General features: G+C 44.6%; 1 protein-coding gene across 4 annotated transcripts in view; it reads left to right on the top strand.

Moving 5' to 3' along the window:
* The window catches only part of col12a1a (collagen, type XII, alpha 1a), a 54457-nt gene that overhangs the window by 27108 nt on the left and 1958 nt on the right, over window positions 1-25391 (top strand). For 3 of the 4 annotated variants that reach the window (XM_076978524.1, XM_076978527.1, XM_076978525.1), the window contains 42 exons: window positions 320-465; window positions 1590-1719; window positions 1810-1946; window positions 3057-3186; window positions 3402-3541; window positions 3632-3764; window positions 4023-4043; window positions 4140-4279; window positions 5451-5580; window positions 5748-5887; window positions 6075-6204; window positions 7232-7374; window positions 8541-8670; window positions 8786-8928; window positions 9096-9225; window positions 9641-9760; window positions 9848-9994; window positions 10124-10240; window positions 10367-10519; window positions 10629-10703; window positions 10812-10951; window positions 11086-11209; window positions 11501-11644; window positions 11767-11931; window positions 12030-12068; window positions 12214-12352; window positions 13186-13328; window positions 13577-13686; window positions 16776-16934; window positions 17539-17616; window positions 18838-18924; window positions 19373-19426; window positions 19677-19772; window positions 20163-20216; window positions 20996-21049; window positions 21352-21405; window positions 21879-21950; window positions 22093-22128; window positions 22228-22294; window positions 22448-22630; window positions 23452-23529; window positions 25141-25311. In XM_076978524.1, coding sequence (XP_076834639.1) covers window positions 320-465; window positions 1590-1719; window positions 1810-1946; window positions 3057-3186; window positions 3402-3541; window positions 3632-3764; window positions 4023-4043; window positions 4140-4279; window positions 5451-5580; window positions 5748-5887; window positions 6075-6204; window positions 7232-7374; window positions 8541-8670; window positions 8786-8928; window positions 9096-9225; window positions 9641-9760; window positions 9848-9994; window positions 10124-10240; window positions 10367-10519; window positions 10629-10703; window positions 10812-10951; window positions 11086-11209; window positions 11501-11644; window positions 11767-11931; window positions 12030-12068; window positions 12214-12352; window positions 13186-13328; window positions 13577-13686; window positions 16776-16934; window positions 17539-17616; window positions 18838-18924; window positions 19373-19426; window positions 19677-19772; window positions 20163-20216; window positions 20996-21049; window positions 21352-21405; window positions 21879-21950; window positions 22093-22128; window positions 22228-22294; window positions 22448-22630; window positions 23452-23529; window positions 25141-25311 — 4782 coding nt within the window. The remainder of the gene's footprint in view (window positions 1-319; window positions 466-1589; window positions 1720-1809; window positions 1947-3056; window positions 3187-3401; window positions 3542-3631; window positions 3765-4022; window positions 4044-4139; window positions 4280-5450; window positions 5581-5747; window positions 5888-6074; window positions 6205-7231; window positions 7375-8540; window positions 8671-8785; window positions 8929-9095; window positions 9226-9640; window positions 9761-9847; window positions 9995-10123; window positions 10241-10366; window positions 10520-10628; window positions 10704-10811; window positions 10952-11085; window positions 11210-11500; window positions 11645-11766; window positions 11932-12029; window positions 12069-12213; window positions 12353-13185; window positions 13329-13576; window positions 13687-16775; window positions 16935-17538; window positions 17617-18837; window positions 18925-19372; window positions 19427-19676; window positions 19773-20162; window positions 20217-20995; window positions 21050-21351; window positions 21406-21878; window positions 21951-22092; window positions 22129-22227; window positions 22295-22447; window positions 22631-23451; window positions 23530-25140; window positions 25312-25391) is intronic. The other variant, XM_076978526.1, reaches the window with a different exon arrangement.

Here is a 25391-nt window from a genome sequence, read left to right on the forward strand (position 1 = left end):
CACGGCCTGTGCAGTTGTGTTGGCATGTGTACTGTATGTCGTCATCCATTAGTCAACATGTGAGTATGCGAAATCCATCCATCCATCCATCCGTTCATCCATCCATCCATCTATCCATTCATCCGTTCATCCATCCATCCATCCATCCATCTATCCATCCATCCATCCATCCATCCATCCATCCATCCATCCTCTTCCATGCTTCCAGCTTGTCCATCATACTGCCCCAGAATGCGTGCATTCGCTCATGCAAGGCGTAGGCAGGTAGGCGGGGCGTGACACGCAAAGGACGAGAGAAAAGACTTGTTCTCCTCCGTAGTGCCTCTGAACGCTGTGAGGAACATGTCCATCTACAAAGTGGGCTCCACCACCATGAAGGTGCGATGGAATGAAGCCGAGGGGGCCACGGGCTACCTGCTGCTTTACAGTGCTGTAAACGCCACAGAGTCCTCCACCGAGCAAGAGGTACGACCGGCGTTCCAGCTCACGCCCCCACCACCTCCACCACCACCACTACCTCCACCTCCTGCAACCACCCCCCACCCGCAGCGGGCGCAAAGTCGCTGCTGATCCCCCGTTGCCATTACACCCCCGTAGCCATGCCATCAGCGGGATGTGCCAGAATGGTAGGCATATGGTTCGTGTATTTCGGCCGAGACCGAGCAACGATAGGACGAAATGAAATTCGGAGGTCGTTACAGTTCTGAATGCAACTGTTAAAGCTGAAGTTCAAAGATTGATTGCCGTTTATTTATGTGAAGCCATCATTTCTCCTTGAGAACTAAAAGAACAAGTCTAACAATAAAGACTGCATGAACAATGCAACTGAGACTTCACAGAGTCCAACATGACCAACAGTGCTGACACGGCATTCGAGGAACTAGCCAGCAGAGTTCACGGTTTTGTAGATACTGGAGAGTTCTAGGAGACTACAAATCATTATTGCTTTCTTGTGGCAAATAACAAGGCTGCACATTAAGCTTCCAAGAAGCCTTCCCTTATGTGATCAAAGGATGAAATAAATCAGCTTTTGAAGGCACTGCTGGCCTGTACCTGACATGATGGATACGAGTAAACAAGTCATAAAAGACAAATGTTTACAAACTTTTCATTTTGGCTTCATGAGGGTAGAAATATGTCAGGGGAATGTAGACTGACTGTACTCTTTGCTTTGTATAAATAATTTTCAGGGCCTAAGAACTCAGTGGCCCATATCCCTCTTCCTTTATATAGAGACAAACATCTCATGTTGTCTATAGCTTTACAGTTTTAAGTATGTGATTTTTTATTGGTTATCATTTAGTAAGCAGTGTGTTATTCAAGATATTTCATTTTTCAAGTTTTAGTGCTTCAGCATCCTGCTTTCACACTTAATCTATGAGAAATCCCTTGAACCCGTTGGAAATCCCTTGATGATTATTATCAGGTGTGTTTGAGATGAGACAACAGTAAACCCCGTCTTGGCTCCCTCCAGAAATGCAGTTCACCACCAATGTCCCTGTATCCTAGGTGCTTCTCCTGGCAAGGTCTCAGAGCACCTTGGTGATAACCCTCAGGGCTCTGACTCTCCATGTGGTTAACGTTCACAGATGCGTGTGAAAGCCAAGGTCACAGATGTCCAGCTGAAGAATCTCTTTCCCAACACCGCCTACAGCATCAGCATCTACGCCCTGCACGGCGATTCAGCCAGCGACCCTCTGGCTGACCAAGGGGTGACCCGTAGGTGGCGCTAGAGCATGCTAGCCCGAGCAGGGATGCTTATCATGGCCTCACGATCCTCACGATCCCTGCCTCTTGCCTACCTTTCAGTGCCGCTGCCCCCTGCTGGTGAGCTGAGGATAACGGATGTCACCCACAGCACCATGCTGCTGAACTGGGACGAAGCACCAGGCCTTGTGCGCAAATACATCATTACGTACAAACCTGAGGATGGAGAAGCTAAAGAGGTGAGAAAGCCACCAGCCACACTGTCTCAGACAACACATGCAGTTGACCGTGCCAGTGAATCCCATAGCGCCAGGCCCACTCGTGCTCAGTAGCAAATTCTCAGGATTGTAGCCTTGTAGTGTTGACTTGCGAGTCAGTATCCATTTCTGGCTGTATTACCAGCACTTCTGGAAAGCTCCGTATTTGTTCAGCACACAGACGTATAAATATAAACCGAGTTCCACAACTTGCCACCCTGGTGAATGTGTTACGCAAGCCAGCGGGAGTGGCGTCTGCAGCCGGCCCCTGCGAGACGGGGTTCATGTCGCCACCGATGGAGAAAGCAGATGCCACCACACAGGAACGAAAGCTCTGAGTGACATGCAACAGCCGTGCCATTCCAGCCACATCTCTTGTTTTTTTGTGTCTTTTGGGTTATTTTTTCACAGGTCTTCTCAGTTCTAGCCAGAGAAGCACTCCATATCCTTAGGCATAAATCAGAGTGTGTCTCTGCTCGTAACTCTCAGTGCAGGGGCCAAACAGATGAAGTGTAAACATCGGCGGGCTGGCTAAGGCACAGGCTACCTAGAGTGTCAGGAAGTGCCGTCAGTGCTGGGAATAGGAGAAGCAGCCCCTTTTCCTAATCCTGATCGAAATGATGGGGCACGGTTGGATCAAGAGCTCAGACCCAGCTCCGCTGGAACAAGCAGTACATTCTCCTCCCAGGAGGCCATGGGTTCAAATGATTTTTTTCTGATCATTTTAGTTCAGGTTTATGGCGGTCTAAAGCCCAGCGGGGACTGACAATGTTTTGAAGATGATCCTTTCCATAGCTTACATCCCCTACCTGTCTTTTTTTTAATCAATATGTATGCTCACCAAGAATCAAACCCATTATGTTGCTCGAACTCCGTTTCACAGGCTGAGACACAGGAGCAAACTCACAGACATGTTTACTAGTGGAGAAAACCCAAGTGTTTGAAAAAACCTCACTTTGTAAATTGTTTAAATGTGATTGTAAAGTTCTGTCATGGAAGCATTAGCAGATGATTCGTAAATAAAATGCTTACTCACCCTTATGTTGTGGGTGGCGTTTTATGTTATGGTTATAACCTCGTTTTCACATACAGCTTGAAGTGGATGGAGATGTGACAACAAAAGGCCTGGATAACCTCAAGTCCCAGACTGAATACGACGTAGCTGTTACTCCAGTCTATGACGCAGGAACTGGCAACCCCATGATTAACCAAGCCATCACAGGTGCCTGACAAATCTCATTTAGTTTTACACAATGCCATATTAGGACTGAAACATTCTGCTTACAGATAAAGCAGTAAATGCACTTTTACTCAAATTCCCTACAGTTTAATACCTTATTAGACTTCTTAACAAACTTAAAACAAGTCTTAACAAGCGTAAACAAATCCTCTGCTCACTTCTAAACTTATGTTTATACTTTGCCCTCGACTTTGTAGATGTTGTCCCAGCTCCACAGAACCTGAGGTTCTCCGAGGTGACACAGACCAGTTTCCGGGCCCACTGGGAGCACGGGGCCCCTGACGTCGCCCTCTACCGCATCGGCTGGAAAATGTCCGGGGATAACAACTGGGCATATGTACGGTTCCCAGGTGTCTGAGGCTGAACGGTGGAGGGTCTGCTAGCGCTAATGCTCAATATGTGACCTCTCACTGTTTATCTCTCTCAGGATATCCTGAACAACGATGATACCACTCACGTCTTGGAGGATCTAGAACCAGACACCCTGTATGATGTGTCCGTCACTGCTATTTATCCTGACGAATCAGAGAGCGAGGATCTTCTGGGAAGTCAACGCACATGTGAGTTATGGAAACGGCCGTGTCATTCCCCGAGAGCCTCTTGTTTCTTTTTTTTTTTTTTTCTCACATGACTTCTCAATTCTGGCCAGACAAGCATTCCACATTCTCCACATGGCCAGTGTGTCATACAGGACTGCTTCATTTGTCAATGAAAAATGTAGTACTCCTGTCAAAAATATACTTTTATGTTCGTGGCAAATCTTTTTTACTTGGAATTTGATCAACTTTTCCTTTTATCTCTTTTCTTGACCTTCATAGTATCCAAGATAATCACACCTCGTGAGTATTTTGACCTTACACGCTAAACGCAGGTTGTCAGGTTGTCAGGTTGTCATTATGGCATCTATTAACAAACATGACCCTTTTCCTGCACAGCTCCAAGCGGTCCCCCTCAGAACCTGCAGGTGTATAACGCTACCACCACCTCACTCACAGTGAAATGGGATCACGCTCCCGGCCGTGTGCTGAATTACAGGATCACATACGTACCTACAACTGGTGGCAGGCCTCAGTCGGTAAGTCACCTGATGCATTACCTGACAATTCTTTCCAGCAAACATTGAACACCTTGAACACACATATATTTATCTATTTTAATGGTTTTCTCATGGCTGATAAAGAATTTTAAGATTTCCAAAGAATTTGATTAGTTTTACATGTTTAAATCCTTTGAGTGGAACATGAAGGCCTTGTGAACCTTTGACACTTAGGTGAGGTTTCATTCTTGTAATAACATCTGAAAATAGTAAAAGTGATTTAATGGGTTCATTATGTTCCTCCTCAGTGATTAATAGTTTTCATTCTCTACCTTACCAAAATATTGCTCAGGTGTAGATGAGAACAAATAGTCCTTAGGTTCTTATGAAACAATTATTTTCCCATTTTTTATTATGATTCTATTTGCGACATTTTGTCAAGATAATGACGTGAGTTGTGGATTTTCCCCTCATCCTTTCTCCACTCTGCAACAACAAGGCCCCTCACCGTACACACATAAACACACACTGCACATCATGTGAGTCCACTGACTGGAGAGATATTACACCATGTCTGTACTCATTGGCTTTTTTTGGCCATTACTGAATACTCTAACACTGGCATAGGAATAAGAAAAGACATCAAAATGTTTTCAGGACATTCAAGAAAATTACATTTCAAAATTTCAGGATATTAAGAGGAAACCCACCAAATCTAGCCTTTGAATTTGTCTAAATGAAACAGATTATCAATATTATTTATTATAAGTATTGTTTTTGATAGGCTATCAGTGGCTTATAGCTTCTCTCTCTGCTGGCCAGATGTCTTATCTGTGTTGGAATCTGCATAATTCAACAAGTCCATTGCGGAAACAAGGCCTGTTCTCAGGTCATTTATCTTACGACTACATTAGGCTTTAATAGAAAATCCAACATAATGCTTCATTAATAATAGAATTTACTTAGGCTGTGGCCATCCCAACCTCAACCAAGCTGGAGTTCATTAGATTTTCAAGATATGTTGGCCTCATTTGTTGCTACACCGTCAGGAAAATGAAGGAGTCATGGTTGGCCTTAAACCACTGCTGGAAAAGCTCAAACCCATGGTCTTCTTTCTCTCAACTATTATCTCAGCAGAGGCAGTCACTCCTAAATAATGGGCTGTCATCTGAGAACATTTTTTTATTGACTCTCACACTTTCCCATCCAGACTCAGATTGGTGGAAAGAAGAACACAATTACCCTGCAGAAGCTGACTCCTGACACGCCCTACCACATTACTGTGGCAGCCATATACGCAAATGGAGATGCCAAGGACATATCTGGGCAGGGAAAGACATGTAAGTGTCCTCTGATATCCCAAATGCCACTCCTATGTCTCTTAATAGAGGCACTGTAATGATATAACATGATTCAGGAGTGGATGCAGAGTGGAATGTAACGTTTCATAATAGGTGCGTTTTGCTGACCTGAATCTGAGGTGACCTTCTTAAACACCTCTTCCTAGTGCCCCTTGGAGGAGTACGAAGCCTACAGGTCACTGACCCCACCACCAGCACTCTGAATGTCCAATGGGAGCCGGCGGAAGGCAGCGTGCGCCAGTACAGGATCTACTACCACCCGGCACCAGGAGGCCCAGAAGACATGGTACCCACCCACACAATCTCTCCCAGGATATTAACTCTGTACTTCTAACTTCTCTGTGTGGATTCACGTCTACCTGCGCCATATAAATACATGACCAACTCATGAATGGCTTCAGGGACCTTGAGAGGTCAACAAACACGAATGTAGAAATGACTGCGACCTCCCCCCTGGGTTTTGTCTGCTTCAGGCTCAAGTCTCTGGGAACACCTTCAACACCGTGTTGAAGAATCTCCAGTCAGACACTGTGTATGCCGTATCGGTGGTGCCTGTGTATGCAGCCGGAGAGGGCAAACGCATGACTGAGAATGGAAAAACATGTGAGTCCAAACAGCCCCCACACCACCCCTCACCTTGCTGTCTGTTTCTTCATATTCTATTAGGCTAGATTGACAGAAACATTTTGGCTGCCCAAATCACACTTTATTCTTTGTGATGGACAAGCAGATCTGTTGAGGCAGGTTACAAAGGCCCTTAAGTTACGTATACTGGATTAATCACTAATCCAAGAATGCTGATGAATTGGCAGCCCTATTAATATATATTTTTTTACGACAGTCTTAACAAGTCCTGTTTTATGTTTGCTAATGACTGGTAGTGTGTGTGTGTGCTGGGATCCTGTGGTATCTGTGAGCAATTTTCCTCCTTATATGGGAAACACAGGAAGATGCAGAGACATAAAAGACATTCTTTTACTGCCCCATGCTAAGTGCAACTAACAGGCTTTACTGTTGGCCACTGTTTTCTTGTTGCTTGGTTACCTTGTAGTAAGACTTACATAATGAGTGCTTCTTTGTTCCGCATGCAGCGTGTATCAGCAGCACGCAGCCCAGCTAGCATCAAATTAGAGGGATGATTTAACCTCGGTCACTTTTAAGTAAAATCACTACAACATGCAAAACACCCCCCCCCCCCCCCCCCCACCCCCCGAAATCATTTATTTTGAGATCTCTGCGATTTTGAATTCACGAGAATGTATCATCGCTTGAGTGCTCTGTGTGTCTGTGTTGGTTATTGTTTGTATAGTGACTTTTAGTGTTTGTAAAAGCAGTGGTGGCCAGACATTGTCTTCTTAATGTTGAATGATGCGTATCTGCTGTGGTTTAAAGGGACTAAAGGGACTTGTGAAGTTACTTGTTTTACAGACTGATTCTGCTCTCCGTTAGGGACTAATCCTCATAGCACTATCTTCAAAAAGCTTTGAAAATACAAGATTGCTTTTTTCTGTCCAGTTTTCTTCTTCACAGCTGCTAGCTGTAACTGCATGTCGGCGTGTCTAATTCTCAGTTAGCGAAGCCGTTGCTTCTGTCAGTTGAGCTGTGTGTGACGAGCTCTCCCCCCCCCCAGTGGTGCGCTCCCCTGCCAGGAACGTCAAGGTGTACAACCCCACCACCAACACTCTGAACGTGCGCTGGGAGCCCGCAGCAGGAGCCGTGCAGCAGTACCGGGTCGCCTATGCCCCGCTCACCGGAACCCGCCCCCCCCAGTCGGTGAGTCACGCTGTGCCGTCATGGCAACACCGTGGGGTCGGAACAGGGCACGTCTCAGGAGTATACACGCTCACGGGCAGTCTGCTTTATTTTCTGCTTGTTATTGCTTGATTTATGGTCTAGTTCTTATTCTCATGGCTGACCATGACCCATTGATTTTTACTCTATTACGACCGGAATTGTTTGTGTTCATGGCATGACATCACGTCTTCCCATGACATCCATATCAGACATGACTGAACTTGAAAAAGACACATTAAATGTGTTTCTTTTGCCTGACACATAAATACAAACATGCCCACGACTGGGACATACTGAAGCACAAAAGCTTCACTGAATTCCAGACTAACTCTGAAACACACAGAAACACTTTTTCCTAATATTAGCCAGTTTTACATATCCACTGTAATTGTTCTCTTTACAGATTCTGTACACTCCAATCTCACTGAAGTACTCCTTGTACAATGACTTCACCTACCTCCTTCCATATTAACTTAAAACCTTGAGGACACCAGATCTTAGGCACCCAGTGTGATTATCTGCCAGAAAATACTGTTTGTGCTAAAGTTAAAGACCTGAAGAGGGAGCGGGGAGAGTCAGCTTCCACCGTTAACACACCTTACAGAGCCTTAAGGCCTTTGTTTAATATGTGACATCAGTGCTTGGCAGGCTGAGGGGGAGAGGGCCACTTAATCCATTAGATCAGAGGTCACCAGTGCTGCAGACCCTCTCTGCCTTCGCCCCACGGCCAGGGAACATACGCACTGAGTGCTGAGATGGTTGTAAACAGCAGCACAGCCTGTTGTATCAGCACCTTCTGGGAAATTGCCACATCAAAGGCACGTTTGTGCAACTTTAAACTTTATGATGGCTGTAGAAGAGAAGCCTCTTGTACACAGAGCTTGCAGGCATCACTAGTGATGGTCTTGATTCCATTTTGGACAGGATGCCTAATGGGTAACCACAAGCATTTCAATCAGCAAGTTTTTGGCGGAAATGAATATCATGAACAGTGAATTGACTTGTTTCTAATTTGTGGTATTTGGTTTCTCAGCCTTCCTGCTCCAAAGAAAACTAGTGTCAAGTTATACTGAAAGGGTGTTTTTTTTTTCCTGTCTCGGTGTTCAATCGTCATTGGTATTTACATTGTTTTTATTGTCTTATAGATTCTTGTTCCAGGAAACACCCACAATGCCCTACTGGAGCAGCTAATCCCAGACACAGAGTATTCAGTCGGGGTGATTCCCATCTATGCTGATGGAGAAGGCTCTTCTGCAAACGACAATGGCAAAACGCGTAAGTCCTGCCCTTAGTCTCACTTTTCAGTGGCTGTAAGGTCTTAGCGTCTTGAGGACAACGCAGACTGACTGCTCGGTGTCTAATGGCGGTGTTCACGGCTCTTCGAACGCAGTACCGCGCAGTGGCCCCAGGAATATGCGTGTGTATGACCCCAGCACGAGCACTCTGACCGTCAGCTGGGAGCCGGCCGCCGGGCCCGTGCAGCAGTACCGCATCGGCTATGCGCCCACCACAGGAGATCCCATCGAGGAGTTCGTAAGTGGCCCTCCACAGCTCTTAGCCAGTGCACACTTTTAGTTGCCATGTATTTCTATTTATTCGTATTTTTTAATACTATGCAACTGTTCACAGCGGTTTCTCCGAAAGTACAATCTTGAGCAATTGTGGGTAATTTTCTTCTATCTGTTTTTAATCATCAATAGACAAGTGTTCCTGGCAACAGAAACAACATCATCCTGCAGAACCTAGAGCCAGACACGCCTTACAGGATCAACGTGGTGGCTGTTTATGGAGACGGGCCCGGAGGAGAGCTTTCTGGAGATGGGCACACATGTAATCACTTCTAAACACATCAGTGCACACACAGATGCATTTAAACCATTTCCATGTACACATACCCACAATGCCCAAGAAATAAAACGATGACCTGGAAGCACCATGGTCATCATCATCGACACTGGACTGAACTCCAGTTGAAAAGGAATTGCTTGGGAGTCCAACTGTGCGCCAGACATTCGGAAGTGGCTCTTCCCCAGAGCACTCCTCCTCTAAGAATAAAGAGTCTCAACACAAATACAGCAATCATATTCAGTCCAGAAATAATCACAGATTTAGACCCTAAGGCCCAGCCAGTCCCCTTTACTGTTTTCCATTTCTTTTCAGTGTTTCTGTCTGTTTCACGTTTGAGAATGGTTTCCAGTCATACTCTGAGTCTGGTGTGTTTGACTGTCTTATGTGTCACTTTTAGTGGGGCTCCTGGGGCCACGTAACCTGCGTGTGTCCGATGAGTGGTACACTCGTTTCCGTGTGTCTTGGGACCCCGCACCTGCGAGGGTCAATGGCTACAAGCTAGCCTACGCACAAGAAGGTGAGTCTCCGCACGCCCCCACACACTCCACACACTTCACCTCGGTGTCTAGTAGCTAAGGCATGTTACTGCTTGTGTAAATTGCAGGTACTGATAGCTTCACAGAAGTGTTCGTGGGAGATGTGGTCACACACAATCTGCACAACCTCCAGCCTGGCACCACATATGATGTGAAGGTCTATGCCCAGTACGACGCAGGCACAAGTGGACCTCTTGTTGGCCAAGGAACTACCTGTATGTTCATATTAAAATACATAAATATATCATAGATGTGAAGCAGCATTTTTTTTTCAGGCTTTTAACGGGCTGAAGAATATTAGCTCTTTACACTGACCCCCAGCATTTTTTTTTCTTTCAACCCAGTGTACTTGAATGTGACCGACCTCACAACGTACAACGTTGGTTATGACTCCTTCTGCCTTAAGTGGACTCCGCATCGAGCTGCTACCTCTTACAGACTTAAAGTCAACCCTTTTAACCGTGAGTTGTGAATGTTTTTCAAAACCTGACTCTTATGTCATTCAGAATCCTTTTAAGTATTTTTAGCACTCTTTACTGAAGTGTTTTGGGCATCGGTTTCCACTTTCCCTTCTGGTTGTTTGGCAGCTTCTAACCGTGGCGCACAGGAGGTCACCATCACCGCTGCGGAGAACCAGTACTGTTTTGACGGTCTCGACTCTGATGCGCTGTACAATGCCACTGTATTCACTCAGACTCCCAACCTGGAGGGACCTGGGGTCAGTGCTAAAGAGCGCACATGTGAGTGAACTCCATGACACATTTAACCCATGCTCTTCTATATTAGATCTACTGACATATATTAATGACTAATGTTTTGCTGTTGGTTGTGTGTTTTCCTTCTCCTTAGTGGTGAAGCCCACTGCCCCCCCTACAGAACCACCAACACCTCCCCCACCTCCTACGATCCCTGCTGCCCTCGAGGGTAAGCGTGATGTAGAATCATGATTGTCATTCTAGATGTGCTCGCTGGATGCTGTGGGTTTTCTCCATTTTCCTTGTGCCCTCCATTTAACATTGCCACCCAATGTAGTTTGCAAGGGTGCTAAAGCTGACCTGGTGTTCCTCATCGACGGCTCGTGGAGCATTGGTGATGACAGCTTCGGAAAAGTGCTCCAGTTCGTGTTCAGCATGATCGGGGCTTTCGATGTCGTCAGTCACGAGGGCATGCAGGTTCGTGAACTTTCAGTCTGCCCGTAATTGACCACACGTGCGTGGAACACTTAATGGGTTGAGTTGGCTGGTGCTGATCAAGCCCTGGGTGGAAAAGCCTATGCTTCACATAACTTTCTTCCCTTCGGAAACAGGTGTCGTTCGTGCAGTACAGCGACGATGCCAAGACTGAGTTCAAGTTGAACACGTACCACGATAAGGGAATGGCGTTGTCCGCCGTGCAAATGGTCAACTACAGAGGAGGAAACACTAAAACAGGTGTGTGGTAACTGACTGCAGAAAATGGCAGTGTTATGAGCTGCCATTTGGTCTAATTATGGAAAAAATGAATGGAAAAACTATTGGATGATTTTGATAAGAAATTAAAAGTCATAGTAATGACTGGTTAAATTATAAATAAATGGTACTTAGAAAATTAAATTGCTCTTACAGGTATTCTGCTTTTACATACACAGACACATTATTAATATCTTTCATGTTCTTTTCATGTCAGTAGGATAAATCATCGTCTGTGTAAAAACTCTGTTCTGTGGGATCTGAACATTTCAGGAGCTGCTCTGAAGCATGTTGGAGAGAAGGTATTCACGTCGGACGCCGGGATGAGGAGAAATGTTCCGAAGGTTCTGGTCGTCGTGACGGACGGGCGCTCTCAAGATGAAGTTAAGAAAAGTGCATCTGCACTGCAGCATTCAGGTGACCGCAAACAATCTTCACCATGAACAACCCAAAATGCTACCAGCAGCATTATGTTGATGTTTGCTCAGGTGCATGTTTAGATAAATGACCTCTAAAGGCAGTGTTTCTTTTCTCCACAGGATACAGTGTGTTTGTCGTGGGCGTGGCCGATGTGGACACAGCAGAGCTGAGGAACATCGGGAGCAAGCCTAGCGAAAGGCACGTCTTTATCGTCGACGACTACGATGCGTTCGTGAAGATACAAGACAACCTCATTACGTTCATCTGCGAAACGGCAACATCAAGTATGAGGCGTTTCTTTTTCTCACGTTCTGTTTCTCGTTCTCTCCTCGACACAAAATTGACTGACAATGGTGTTTCTTTCTGCTCTTGCCTCCTAAAGCATGTCCTTTGATTTACCTGGATGGATTCACATCACCAGGTAAAACCCATCAATATAGTTAGAACAAATACAGAACTGATGGTTATATACTATTGACATTTCCAGAGAAATTTACTACTACCAAATATCAAAGGACTTTTGGTAACTTGCAGTGCATCTCATTGTTTCAAATCTTCTTGTATAGGCTTCAGGATGCTTGAGGCCTTTAACATCACTGACAAAACATATGCTGGAATGAATGGGGTCTCAATGGAAACGGGCTCCTTCAACAGTTTCATTGCCTACCGAATTCATAAGGATGCATTCATCTCTCAGCCCACTAAGTAGGTTGAAGATTGATGTGTTCTCTCTTTTTTTCGACCCGTCTTCTTCACACTCTCTCTCCACCCCCCGCCCCCGGAGGGCCCATTTTACCCATTTAAAACACTGGAATGGTTAATCATTACAAGTGACTGCAATTATTAACAAAGGTTAATTATCTTCAAAGGCTTCAGCATTTGGGGTTCCCTGGGTGCAATTTCTTGGTGTGTAGCACAGGCCCTGTTCTTTTTAGTTATTTCCCCCCAGGTTGTAAAAGAGGTGCCAGCTGGTGAAAAGAATTGTTCCTCTGCACTGTGTTGCAGAAATGTTCTCCAAATTAGTTAAGCCACATATGTCATGAGTGGAGAATCCTCATTTCAGGACATATAGTTCTAATGGTGAAGCTGCCCAAGACCTCCATGTAAAGGTCCCTGGCCAAAGTGGGATCCCTTCATTTATCTTTAATAATTGGTATTTTGTGCATGGGTAGTGAACTGTGCAAATGGAAATATTTTCTAGCACCAATGGACAAAGAGGAAAATACTTTCAATATGTTGCAATTTCATAAAAGCCTGCAGTCTTTCTCAGTTTTTCACACTCTGGTTTTCGTCCGAGTCTCTATTGCAAGAGGTTGGAGTGCATATGGTGTCCTGTTCTCAATTTATCAGATGTGTGGAACATTTGATTTCACTTTTCCCTCAATAACTCATACAATTGTTCACCATCATCAGCTTGGCAATAGCAGCATTACTATGCAGACACGGCTATTGTATTTGTATTTTTTTTCCATGCTGTGGGCATTCAAGTCATGTTGCCATTGATAGAGATGCAATGTTAATGATTGTTTTGGTTCAAGGGAACTCCATCCAGACGGACTACCTCGAGCCTACACCCTCATTCTGCTCTTCCGGCTTCTCCCCGACACCCCCAAAGATGCTTTCGACCTCTGGCAGATTGCTGATGGCAATAATAACCCTGAAGTTGGACTTACTCTTGACCGTAAGACCTTTTCTTAATTCAAAACAGTGTGTGTGTATATGTGGGGCTGATGAAACCTACCTAGCAGCTGTGTTTCAACTTTCCAGTTCACCTTGACTTTGTAAATAATATAATTTATGAACATGGGTCATAGACCATAGATCCATAACTTGAATTGCCAGTCCTATGAAGCAGTGGTCCTGTCTTTTTTTGTAACGTTTCTGTCTCACCAACCTGGCCATAACATTCCTTTTATTTTCTGTTTCTAGCTTCCAGCAAAGTAATCACATTCTACAACAAGGACAGCAGAGGAGAACTCCAAAAAGTGTCCTTTGATAATGACAAAGTCAAGAGGATCTTTCACGGAAGCTTCCACAAGGTAAGAAATTCTGTTTATATTTCATTAAAAAGCATTAACAGTGTTCCTAATTTGTGTATTATGTCCCACTTCCAGAACATTAGGACAGTTGAGGTGTTTTGCTAGATGTGAATCATGTGTAATATTAGATTAGAACTGTTTCAGTTTTTTAAGAGCTGCATTATCGTATTTGTGAAGTTTCTTAGTACCCGATTCCCATTTACTCAACAAACGATGAGTCGAAGTTTAATCCTCTAGTTTCTAGATTAATGAGCTTTTTGTTGTTTTATGATGAACCAGAATTACAAAAACATAAGCACACACACACAGTTGATTATATATATATATATATATATATATATATATATATATATATATATATATATATATATATATATATATATATATATATATATACATATATATATACACACAGTGTGTGTGTGTGTGTGTGCATGCCTGCGTGCGTGCGGGCGTGTGTGTGTGTATGTTGGTTATTTATTGACTTTTTAAGGATTCACAGTTGTAAACTCCGACTTTAGTAGAGCTGCTATCCTCTTGAGTTGTAGGCTGTTGGTTTGAAGCTGTGGTCTACTGTGTATTTAGTCACTTCCCCTCTGTCAGGGGCACTGCCACACAGATTAACCTCCCTTAGAGACGCCTGGATTTACCTCACCAACATGGTCAAAAGATTACAGGCTGGTCCCATGGCAGTAAAAATCTCATCATTGTGGCAAACCATAATGTGTATGTACATTTGAAGAAAAGGGATATATCCTGTGTAGGGTCACTGTATAAGTAACACACCCATTAGAAACTGAAGACCACTTCATTTTTTCCCTGACAATGCAGAAATAATATTGAAGTAATCTAGAAATAATCTAGTGCCTGGCAGTGTGACTGAGGAGTGGGTACAGGTGAGCGTGTGATGATAAAATCGGTAAGAGTGTTATTGCTCCCATAGGATTCCTCTCTGTCCAGTGTAAAATCTACATGGAGGTTCTTCCAGGGACCTTCTTGTCCTGACGCCAGCAGCTTTCCCTGTAGCTTTTGGCCATGCTTACACTACCAATGCTGGGCTGACATTTTCCACAGAATCAGAAACATCAGTCACGATCTCCAATTACCACGAACCTGAAACGATGCTGACTTTGAGCCTGTTCCTGCTGCTTGAGTTTGTCTCTTAAATTGTGGCATTTCGGCAGTTAGCTACTCTGTTCTGGAGCTTTTCCCAGGCCAGAGTTTTACAATCGCTTCATTCTTATCTGTGGTGGCGTTTCACCCTTTCGCATTTTCCATTCATGGGTCTAATTCATGAACCACGCCAGTGTTCACATCCTTCTCAACGAGAGCAGTGAGGGAGATCCATCAAAGCAGATACTAGCTGCCCTTGGTTGACCCAGCCCAGTACCACATAGCTCGGGGCGTTTCTCATCTTCAGCTTTTCCTGTACCACGTTCAGTGGTCTTTCACAAAATCCTTCTGTTTATCTGAAACTACAAATCGCTTTAATGATGCGTGAAACCACATCAGTAAGTAATGGAAGTACCAATGAATTAAATGCTTTTCTGCCAACAGCTAAATTGACATGACTTCTGTAGGCAAGACGATGGCGCATGATAGCCAAAAATTCAGTGCAGAGATGGCCAATCTGTAGACGCTGGGACGCATTCCATAGGCTTGCGTTCATTTCTTGTCATGTTCTCAACGGTGTGTTTGAGATCTCATACTTTCTTGGCAACGAGTGGCTCTCCTTGATGAAACCCGAGGGAAGGTGGGCGCACGACCAGGGGTGGACACAAGACTTTCCTTCCTCCCAGTTGTCATCAAGGCTCAAGATGGAAAATGGAGGGAGACAACCATGTTCAGCAAGCATGAAATGGAGGCAGATAGGAATTATGAAACACTGACAGGAGTTTCGTGGCAAAAGGGTGCAGCGGAGGGCCAAAATGAAACCACATGCAGACACCCGCAGTAGCCTGTTCGGGAGGAGCTCGGTGGAACAGAAAGCAAGGCCGTGGTCGGTGCCTTGTGCTTCTCTGACTTTATCACTGTAGACAGCCTTGCCTGAAGATGCTGCCTTAATTCAGATCTCTGACCCTCTGTTGAGGAACACACGAACATCTGAACACTTCATAATAGATGAAGTTATGCTTTGAAGGAATATTACAGCTGCAAGTGTCCAGATAATACCTAATTCTACTACCTAATTGTATTTGTTATGCGTATTACCATGTCGAGTAGACCTCTCCTTCCCAGCTGTGCGGTTACATTTGAACCAGTTGTTTTCCATAAGGCTTTAAGTTCATGATGATGCCTGTATCCAAACCAGAACCTCAGACCCTGTCCCCAGTGGGCAGTCAAACAGCGGGTCTGTTCGCGAAAGATGTGGGCCGTAATGTACTACGTGTTTGCCAGAAAATATGAGCTAGCTTGTGGGTTGATGTTTGAGGCAAACGTAGGGATTTCAGCATGCCTGGTTCTTTGACCAGTGGTGCAAGAAAACATGGGGTGGGTGTCGTGGTTGAGAGTGTGTTCAGTAGATGGGCATGGTGATAAAAGAGTCAGGTTGTGCTGCCCTCGACAGTAAAAGTTACACCTCAAGAATAGCATGGAAAAAGACATCTGGAAATGGAGCGACGTGAGCAGAACTCACATCCTTTACATGTGAAAGGAAAATTACAGCGGTTGAATCTGTTTATGTATAATTAATCCAACTGACACTTTTTCCCATGCATAGCAATAGCACAGTGTTACATGTAACAACAATAATAATCTATAATTATAAGGTGGAAACAGATTTATACGCTTCAACATAGCAGCGGATGTGTGTTTCATTTAGTTCTTTATATGCAGGACGAGGGCAGTTAGGCAGTTTGTGAATGTGTTCCAGATCTGAATGGAGAAGATCTGGTCAGATGTGATTGTGTGCTGATTAGCTTTCAAGGGTGTTGATCATATTAGATCAGATTAGTGTCTGACATGGAGAAAAATCAACTGTCTGCGTAAATGTCTTCAAAGAATATTGTCTTGGCATTTGTACAAGTGTGTACCATAGGGCTTGACTGCCGTGTCACATGCACAGTGGCTAATGATACCTGCCTTTGCAGCTTCATATCTCCATTTCACCGAAAAGCGTCAAGCTGAACATCGACTGCCAAGAGGTGGCAGAGAAGCAGATCAAGGAGGCCGGCAACATCTCCACGGCTGGCTACGAAGTGCTTGGTAAAATGGCGAAATCTGGTGGAGCCAGGAGGCAGTCGGCTACGGTAAGTCCACATGCCCGTAATCCAAGAATATGAAAGATACCTAATAGTGAAAAACAGAGACAAAAGTACGGAATGTCTTCGTCTCATTTATGGGTCTTTTTAGGCACATTTTTGGAGTTATTCCACCACTCTTTGGTTTTAATTCTTGCCGTCACGTTGGCTGAGTGCTCATGCCCGAGCCGGCCAATGTGTGTTCTCGGTTTCACTCTTCGCTCTGCCTTTGAAGTCAGTAGGCGTAAACTGTAAATATCGTTGGAAGACCGCCGCACAATTAGCTTGCCGTAAATAAAGAAAATGGAGACAAAGGAAAGGTTAACGAAGAACAGAGCCAGCGCACTCTCCTGGTGCGTATGGTGGACACGGTAGAACAATAGGACCTGCTGCTATGATCTCCAGGGCCGTCCTTCCACCAGCTTTACGCTTAAGTTCTTGCAGCTCGTGCTGCCGTTTGCTCATTTATGTGCTTTTCCAGCACACTGCGGCTGCCGCGCATGTGGGCATTTGGGTGTGTGTTTAAATCCTGCGGCTCAATGGGAGCCATCTGTAACATCCGCTTCTGTTCTTTTTTTATTTGGTTTTTTTTTTTGGTTTTTCTCTCCTGTAGTTCCAGCTCCAGATGTTTGATATTGTCTGCAGCCTGGGATGGATGAGTCGAGACAAATGCTGTGACCTTCCAGCGACGGTGAGTGGAGCTCCCACACTGCACGGCCCCCCAACTAGCGCCGCTCTTCTCCCCGCTGCTCTCGTTTTGGTTGTGCCTGTCGTACAGATGAGCGTCCTCGTGCTTCTGAGCCAACAAGGCAAATTACAACAGACTCTGTGGATTTGAGTTCTGTGAAATCCGTAGTTTGAGTTGCAGTTCATCTACGCTCTTTAAACCTCTGCAGATGTGCAGATGCGAAGTCTCAGTGAAGGTGTTTGGGTTGAGAGCTTTGTGTAGTGTGGAGCAGCAGAAATGAAGTGCTTCTGTAATGCTGCCACTGCTGTTGTGTGACCTACAACTACACCGAAAGCTGCTACTCAAGCAACTCCCCATTTTCTGGTATTTAATGCAGTAGTTTTATATAATGTTTAGTTTTTATATGCAGAATATCACAGAATACTTTTTGGAAGAGTGTTTCTAAAAGACGTTTAGATTTTTGCCTGTGAATTTAAGTTTTTAAGACTGAAGGGGTAAATCCACTAGACATAGATCTTATTATGTAAAGCATCGGTCATTTTATTACAGAAGATTTGCACGTCATATGGCCTTGAATGAATATACATAAAATTGTGAATTTAAATGGTCTAGAAACGGGTCGCTGCAGTGTGATCACACAAAGCTTGACTAATCAGAATTGTAATTCCTTGCATGTCAACAACATGTCACTCTGACCATATGGAGACCAGATACTACAAACGATCATGTTGCCTGAATTTACTCAAAAACACGAAAAGCAAGTCCACATTTCCTGTTGCATGAACGGTTCAAAAGCTCCTTGTTCATCTATGGAAGAACACATTTGAATACATTACAGTGACAGTGAAGCTAATGTCCACGCAATTATTTTACAATTACCATCAATGACTTTACTAATAAGACGCCAGCACTTGATCCATTTCTCTCAAGTTAAAGGGTAAAGAGATTTCATTTCATGCTTATTGTAATTTTATTTTCCCTCTCATTACTGGTCCCCCATGACCCCGTATTATGCAGTGTTTAGTCTGAGACCTCACTGAGGTCACTATATGAGAAACAACTCACAGGGGTCCAGTCTGTGACCTCATTGAGGTCACTACATGAGGTCATGCACAGCAGTTGCACTCATTCTTCTTTCTCTTTCTCTCTCTTCCTTTTATTTTTATGAATACTTAAAAGTACAGATGTGTTGACAAAATACTTTTTCTTCTTTTTTCTTTCCAGAGAGATGAAGCCAAGTGCCCCTCTCTTCCTCACTCCTGCACATGCACTCAGGACAGCGTGGGCCCCCCAGGGCCCGCCGGGCCTCCGGTAAACCCATTAGATTCTCATCGCCCACCTCCCCCAAGGTCTCTAAAGTCATTATGTTTGCACTGCAAATTTTGTGTCTGATGGTGAAGACAGAGAGGTGTAGTGTTTCTGCAATAGCTGCCCTGGACGTGCACCCCCTGCTCTTTACATTAAGTCAAGGGTCATGTTTTGGGGGGTGGGGGGGCACTTCTTCTGTGTTATTATGCTTGGGCTCTAGTCAAGGTGTTGATGTTCATGAGCATAGCTCACACTGTGGGCTGTTAGCAGCCAGGGGCTTAAAGATATATCAGGAGATGTCTTTGGAACCAAACTGGAGAACCCTGCAGGAGAAGCCTTGAATGTGTGAACACAGCACATCCCCTTATCTCCCTGAAGAGGCCCCTGACTGGTTCAGTGATGAAATCCTCCACTGGTAGACCTCTGAACCTTACTATTCTTTGTTTTCCAGGGTGGCCCTGGAACGAAAGGCCCACGTGGTGATAGGGGTGATCCTGGCCCTGGAGTAAGTATAGGCACCATCATCCCATCTTAGTACTTTATGACCCGACTACTTATCCAGTCCTATACTACTGTACTGTCCTCCTGTTTCCTTAATTCCTTAAATGACTCTATCCACCTTCATTTTTCCAGGTCTTATTAATTGTTAGCAGCTGCCCTGGCCTGCTCATCTTGTCCTTTGGGGGTCAACAGAAAGATGATTAATATGGTGACTGGCTGCTTACTGTCTGACCACATCTGTTTTCACCACTCAGGGTTCAATGGGCCCACGTGGAGAGCAAGGTCCCCCGGGCCAGATGGGACCACCAGGTCCACAAGGGCCCAACGGACTGTCTCTTCCTGGAGAACCGGTGAGTTTAAGCACGCACGATTCTGCCAAGTGTCCTGCCAGTCCTCACTCACAGACTTTTCCACTTTGTCCCCAGTGGTCTTTAGCGTTTTCATTTCTCTCTCATGGGGTGTGTGTGTGTGTGTGTGTGTGTGTGTGTGTGTGTGTGTGTGTGTGTGTGTGTGTGTGTGTTGGGGTGGGGGGTGGGATGTTTGAATGCTGCAAGGTAATTGAAAATATGAGCTTGGCTGCTTGTGTTTGATTTATGACTAAAATCACAAAACTACAGACCTATTTATTTTAGCCAAGGCACTGCTCACTTGCTCCTTGTCATTCCCTTCAGAACTCAGGATTGTGTGGTGCAGAGTTGTGGTCCCAGCGTAAAAGTTCACGTCTTTCCTGTAATTTTCAGGGACGGCCTGGACCAAAGGGAGATTCTGGTGACTCAGGACTACCTGGTCAGAGAGTAAGTCCTATTTCTGTTTCTCTTTTCCATCTCCTGTGTTGCACAGGAAATACAGAGGAATTTTGCTGCAGCTGTATTGGGTTTACAGCCGAAGTACTCTGTGGGGTGTTGAGATATTTATTTTATAGGTTTAGCAGACAAATGCCTTATGCATAACAGGTTATGCTTTGTGGTTTGTAAAGAGCTGATTATTTTAATGTGCATGCTATTACGATAGCATAGATTACTGCATGTTGCATACATCCACTACGTCTGGGCTCTGGAAGAGTTCACAGGACTCTGAGTACTGAGGAGAGAGAAAAGCATCTTTCTCTTTTCATTGAAGTTGAATAGAAACATTCATGTCTGTTGCCATTTGAAATGTATGGTCAGTTTGTTTTTGGAAATATTAGCAAACAAGAAGCAGTCACTTTCCTTGAAGCTCACTAGAATGTGCTGTCCAACATTTTGCTGTGCTTCAGTTTTTTTCTCTTAAAAACATTTAAGATTGTGACTGCTAACTGAGTTGGAACACATTCAGAAGAAGAAATATCTTCAACGGAACAAATATCACCGCTGAATGTTTAGCTTGGTGTGCAAGTGGGCAGTTCACATCACAGAACCTTCCAGCAATTTTTTACCATTCTGACTTCTGAAAAGGATGACAGCATGGAGAGGATGAAAACAGTTGTACCACTTTTACCAGTAAATAGCATGTGATGCTGAAATATTTGTTTTACCAGTTCAACTGAACTGTTAAGACAGCTACTGGATTATGAAATTTCCTTCCTTCTGTTCAGGGCCCTCCTGGTGTGACTGGGCCTCTCGGACCCGTTGGGCCATCTGGAGCAAGGGTAAGACTTTTTAGTTCAACTGAAGCATTTCTATTGTTCACACACACACACACACACACACACACACACACACACACACACACACACACACACACACACACACACACACACACACACTTTTTTGAACACCTTCTATTATGTTTCTTGCTGTATGCTATGTCTGGTCTCACTCAACTTAGACTTTTGTATTAGGCTCGCCTCTGGAATATGTTTAAACATTCCCACTGACTGGATAATCTGTTGCTGGAGTTGTTACCATGCATATGTTGCAGACTTTGTGATTGCTTGTGTTATCTGCACAGGGGCCACCAGGACCAGAAGGCCCGTCTGGACCAAGAGGCCCACCAGGACAAATGGTGTGTAATAAACATTTTACAAATCTGTTTCAGTGTTTTTGAGAATTTCAGTTTCTAATTGATGTTAGACAGTTAGAATATGGCCCAGGGTTCAGCAGCACCATCTGCAGTTGACATCCAAGGGTCCCATTCAAAAAAACAAAACAAAACCAGTGTGCATCTCATTTTTTGTTTCGTGGTTTCCCCTCGACTCCACTTAATGGCTCCACTGTGCCACTGGGCTTTTGTCCAGAACTTCAATCTCATACATTTTGAAGTTTTAAATACTGATCGCTCTGAAACCGCTGTCTAGGGTCCTCATATGTTTGTGCTTAGTAGGCCAAACTTGAATTATAGATCTGCACATGCTATTTTGTATAAATCTCTCATGTCCAGTAAAGTGACTACAGTTGAAGCCAAAGCCCATTCCCACACGATGGGCATTTCAGTGTCAGTGTTTCAGTACGAGTGCATAATGGGTTTTATCTTTCCAGGGAAGCCCGGGAGCGCCCGGCATGCCAGGAATCACCGGAAAACCTGGCAAGACTGGTGATCCAGGATTCCCAGTAGGTGTACTGTGTTAGAACCTGTATAATTACATAAACGAAGGAGCAAAGATGGATACCGACTGCGCAGCCCAAAGCGGTTCTGTTTGTGTATGAATAACGTGTTATATTCTGTTCATCTCACACGCTTTGTCAATTCCAGGGAGCTGCTGGTGTGAAAGGAGAAAAGGGAGAGAGGGTAAGTGTGCCCCTTCTTATTTGGGCCGACACAAAATTAACACGCGAGGGGTTAGATTGTTCAGACCTCGGTTTATTTACCTGTGTCTCTGTTCTCTAGGGTGATACTGCCTCACAAAACATGATGCGATCCATTGCAAGACAAGTCTGTGAGCAGCTAGTTAACAGTGAGTTATCTCCTCAGCATAGCTGGAACACCTTTTGTGTATCATTTTGCATCCGCGTAATGTAATGTTGTTTTTTTTTCCCCATGAACAGACCCAAAAACATTATGTTGGCACTTCCAGATATATTATGGAATATTTTTGCTTCGCCCCCAGGACAAATGAGCAGAGTTGACATGATGCTGAACCAGATTCCCAGTGGCTACCGCTCTAATAGTCCAGGTCCTGTTGGACCTCCAGGGCTTCCTGGTGAACAGGGCCCTCGTGGAGAACCAGGACAGGCTGGACGCAGTGGTTTCCCTGGGAGCCCTGGTTTACCAGGGACTCAAGGCGAAAGAGGTATGAGCTCCATACGTTCTTGAGGAATGTGGGTTTTTTTATTAATGCTCCCCAACCCTCCATGCCCCCACACAGATCTGAGTAGTCTGTTGCCTGATGGACCTTTTATGATCACCCTCTTCATAGCATGGATTCTTTAGATAGTGCACCGATCAGAATGGTTTATGAGTTATGGTATTAGTAGAGCCTGGTCAATGGGCAAAAGAGAAAGGGGCTTAGATTCTAGAGTACTTACTGCGCAAAGCACATCTGACTGAAGGGAATTCACTGCTGTAAAAGGTAATTTACTGCACTCCAGCTTTGTGTAAGTAAATACAATTTCTGGTGCCCTCGCATATGTGTGATTTGCCTTGATTTATAGCTGAGTAAATTATTAGGTGCGTGTATTGTAAAATAAAAGAAAAAAAACGCTCCAGTAAAAACAGCAAGCAGCAGTAACACATGGAGCCTTTTTTAACAGGGCTCCTATCTTGTGTGTAAGAGCCAAACTGTCTCCTGCTGGTTGGCTGATAATGGCTCAAGGGTTGCAAAATTTTTAAATGGTCTAATGACTAAAAACAGTGTTTTATTCCAGGCAACCATGCACAAGAAAAGATCGATTTGAATGCTGGGATTTCATACACTTTGCCTTAATATCATCCATATGTTCTTGTCTCAAAAAAGGGTATTATGTGTATTGTGTTAAAGTAGTTATGGTTGGTATCATTATAGTTGCCATAGTCGCTGCTTGGCATGGTGCTGGTTGTGTTGGGGGGGATCGGTGTAAATTTCACCATGGCGTTGCTGCTCTGAGTGTCTTTCTGACCACCTCACCACTGCAGGGCTGCCAGGAGAGAAGGGTGAGAGAGGCAGTCCAGGCGTGAGCACGCGGGGACAGAGAGGACCACCCGGACCACCCGGTGAGTAATACAACTGGGGTCACAACTGACTGGAAAGGAGGCGTTTTCACAGCAGACTCAAAGAGTCCAGGCCAAGAGGAGCGCTGCCTGATAACCTTTAGTAGAAGAAAAAGCAAACATTTTGACAAGTGCCTGTTTCCGTTAAGGCTTAGAATTTGTTGCCTTAGCCTGGAAGTGAAGTTAAACATCAGCCTGCTTGAAGACTGATGGCTTAATGCACTCAAAGCTGGAATAGAACCATCTCAGGTTGTGCTAGGAGACTTGGGACCGAGATGCTTGGTTAAATAGCCTTGATGCTTCACACATCCAGAAATCGCACTGCAGATGACAAATGCGATGGAACATTTTGAAATCCAGACAAGGCCACATATTTGTTCTCCTGTCCATGTTGAATGTTTCTGGAATCCGTTCTCTAGTTGATCATGGATCTCCAGCGTCGGAGATTATCGTCTGTACATTGTGTCTTAATGATGACGCCACCTTTTGAAACTAAAGTGTTTAGATTGCTCTAGAAGTGTACTCCAGGGACAGGGCTGGGTACGGAGGCTGAGATGCACCTAAATGCATCTTATGAATTTCAAATGGGCCAGCTGTGCTTTATACACTTTCCCTTCAAGTAGTCAAAGTATTCCCAGCAAAACATTTCTGAAATTTATGTCAGTCTTGCGTATGAGTGGCCCACACAGATGTTTTCACACATATGTGAATTTGACTCCATTATCAATCAAGAGCTTGGAGTCTGGACACACATGAAGAGCTTGAACTGAATCCATTATTCAAAAACTAGGCAGAGTTTCCATTATTATACAATAGTGGGTGTCATGCTGATTCTCTATATGAAAGACTTTAAGGAAGCTTTGTTTTAGGAAGTTACTACACACTGTATGGACATACGGAAAGTGTTTTTTCAAGAGGTGTTTAAGGTTTTCTGTAATAAGGAGCATAGTCACTGATGTAGACATCCTTGTTACAAAGGAAACGTCTTTTTTTAAAGATCTATTGTAGCAGCAAACTGTAAAGCATGTGTAGCTCATCATCTAGAGATCTAAAAACATGAAGTGTCTTAGACAGTTTCACTTATAGGTCACCAAATTGAATTACTATTCAACATGCTACTCTAAAACTCCCCATTCCCAAAGGTTCCTTAACACTAAAGCTAAGTAAACCAGCCAATGTCCAGTAGTTCACTGAAGCCATTCCCCCTCATAGAAACCCCAGCCAAGATCGTTGTGAATGGAGTATGAGAAAGACTGTAGTACAGAAGGAGGATGCAGCCACGGAGTCACCTTCATGAGGGGGTTAGTCAGACTGTTACTCACAGCGTTGCCTACAGGGGCTTCATTGACAACACATGTGCTGACTTTAGAGTGTGTGAGGCTGGGAGCTGGAGGTGAAATCATTCCAAACTTGGTTTGAGCTGTCTAGACAGAAGAGGGGAGGGGGGGTCCACAGAGTTTTTTTTCCCCTTACTCCCTTTTAATTGAGCAGTCAAAATATTTAAATTACAGTGCTAGAAACCAGTTTTCCCCCTTCCACTTCTAGTTTAGATTTAAAAGTGATGTCAGTGGGTCTCTGATGGTTTGTGCACCCCATCTTGTTGCTTTCTTCCAGGACCACCAGGCGTGTCCCAGACCGGCCCCCCAGGTCCAACAGGCTCATCCGGGCCCACCGGACCACCAGGACGCCATGGATCTCCAGGAATCCGAGGACCACCTGGACCCCCTGGTTACTGTGATTCCTCTCAGTGTGTAGGAATCCCGTACAACGGACAGGGATACGGAGGTAAGAGCGTCAGCGTCAGGGAGAGATGATCGTTTGCCTGACTGGTTTGTGTGTCTCAAAGAGTTGAGTGATAGGCCTAT

This window comes from Brachyhypopomus gauderio, chromosome 17 (assembly GCF_052324685.1).
Source record: "Brachyhypopomus gauderio isolate BG-103 chromosome 17, BGAUD_0.2, whole genome shotgun sequence".
In the NCBI taxonomy this organism is placed as follows: domain Eukaryota; kingdom Metazoa; phylum Chordata; class Actinopteri; order Gymnotiformes; family Hypopomidae; genus Brachyhypopomus; species Brachyhypopomus gauderio.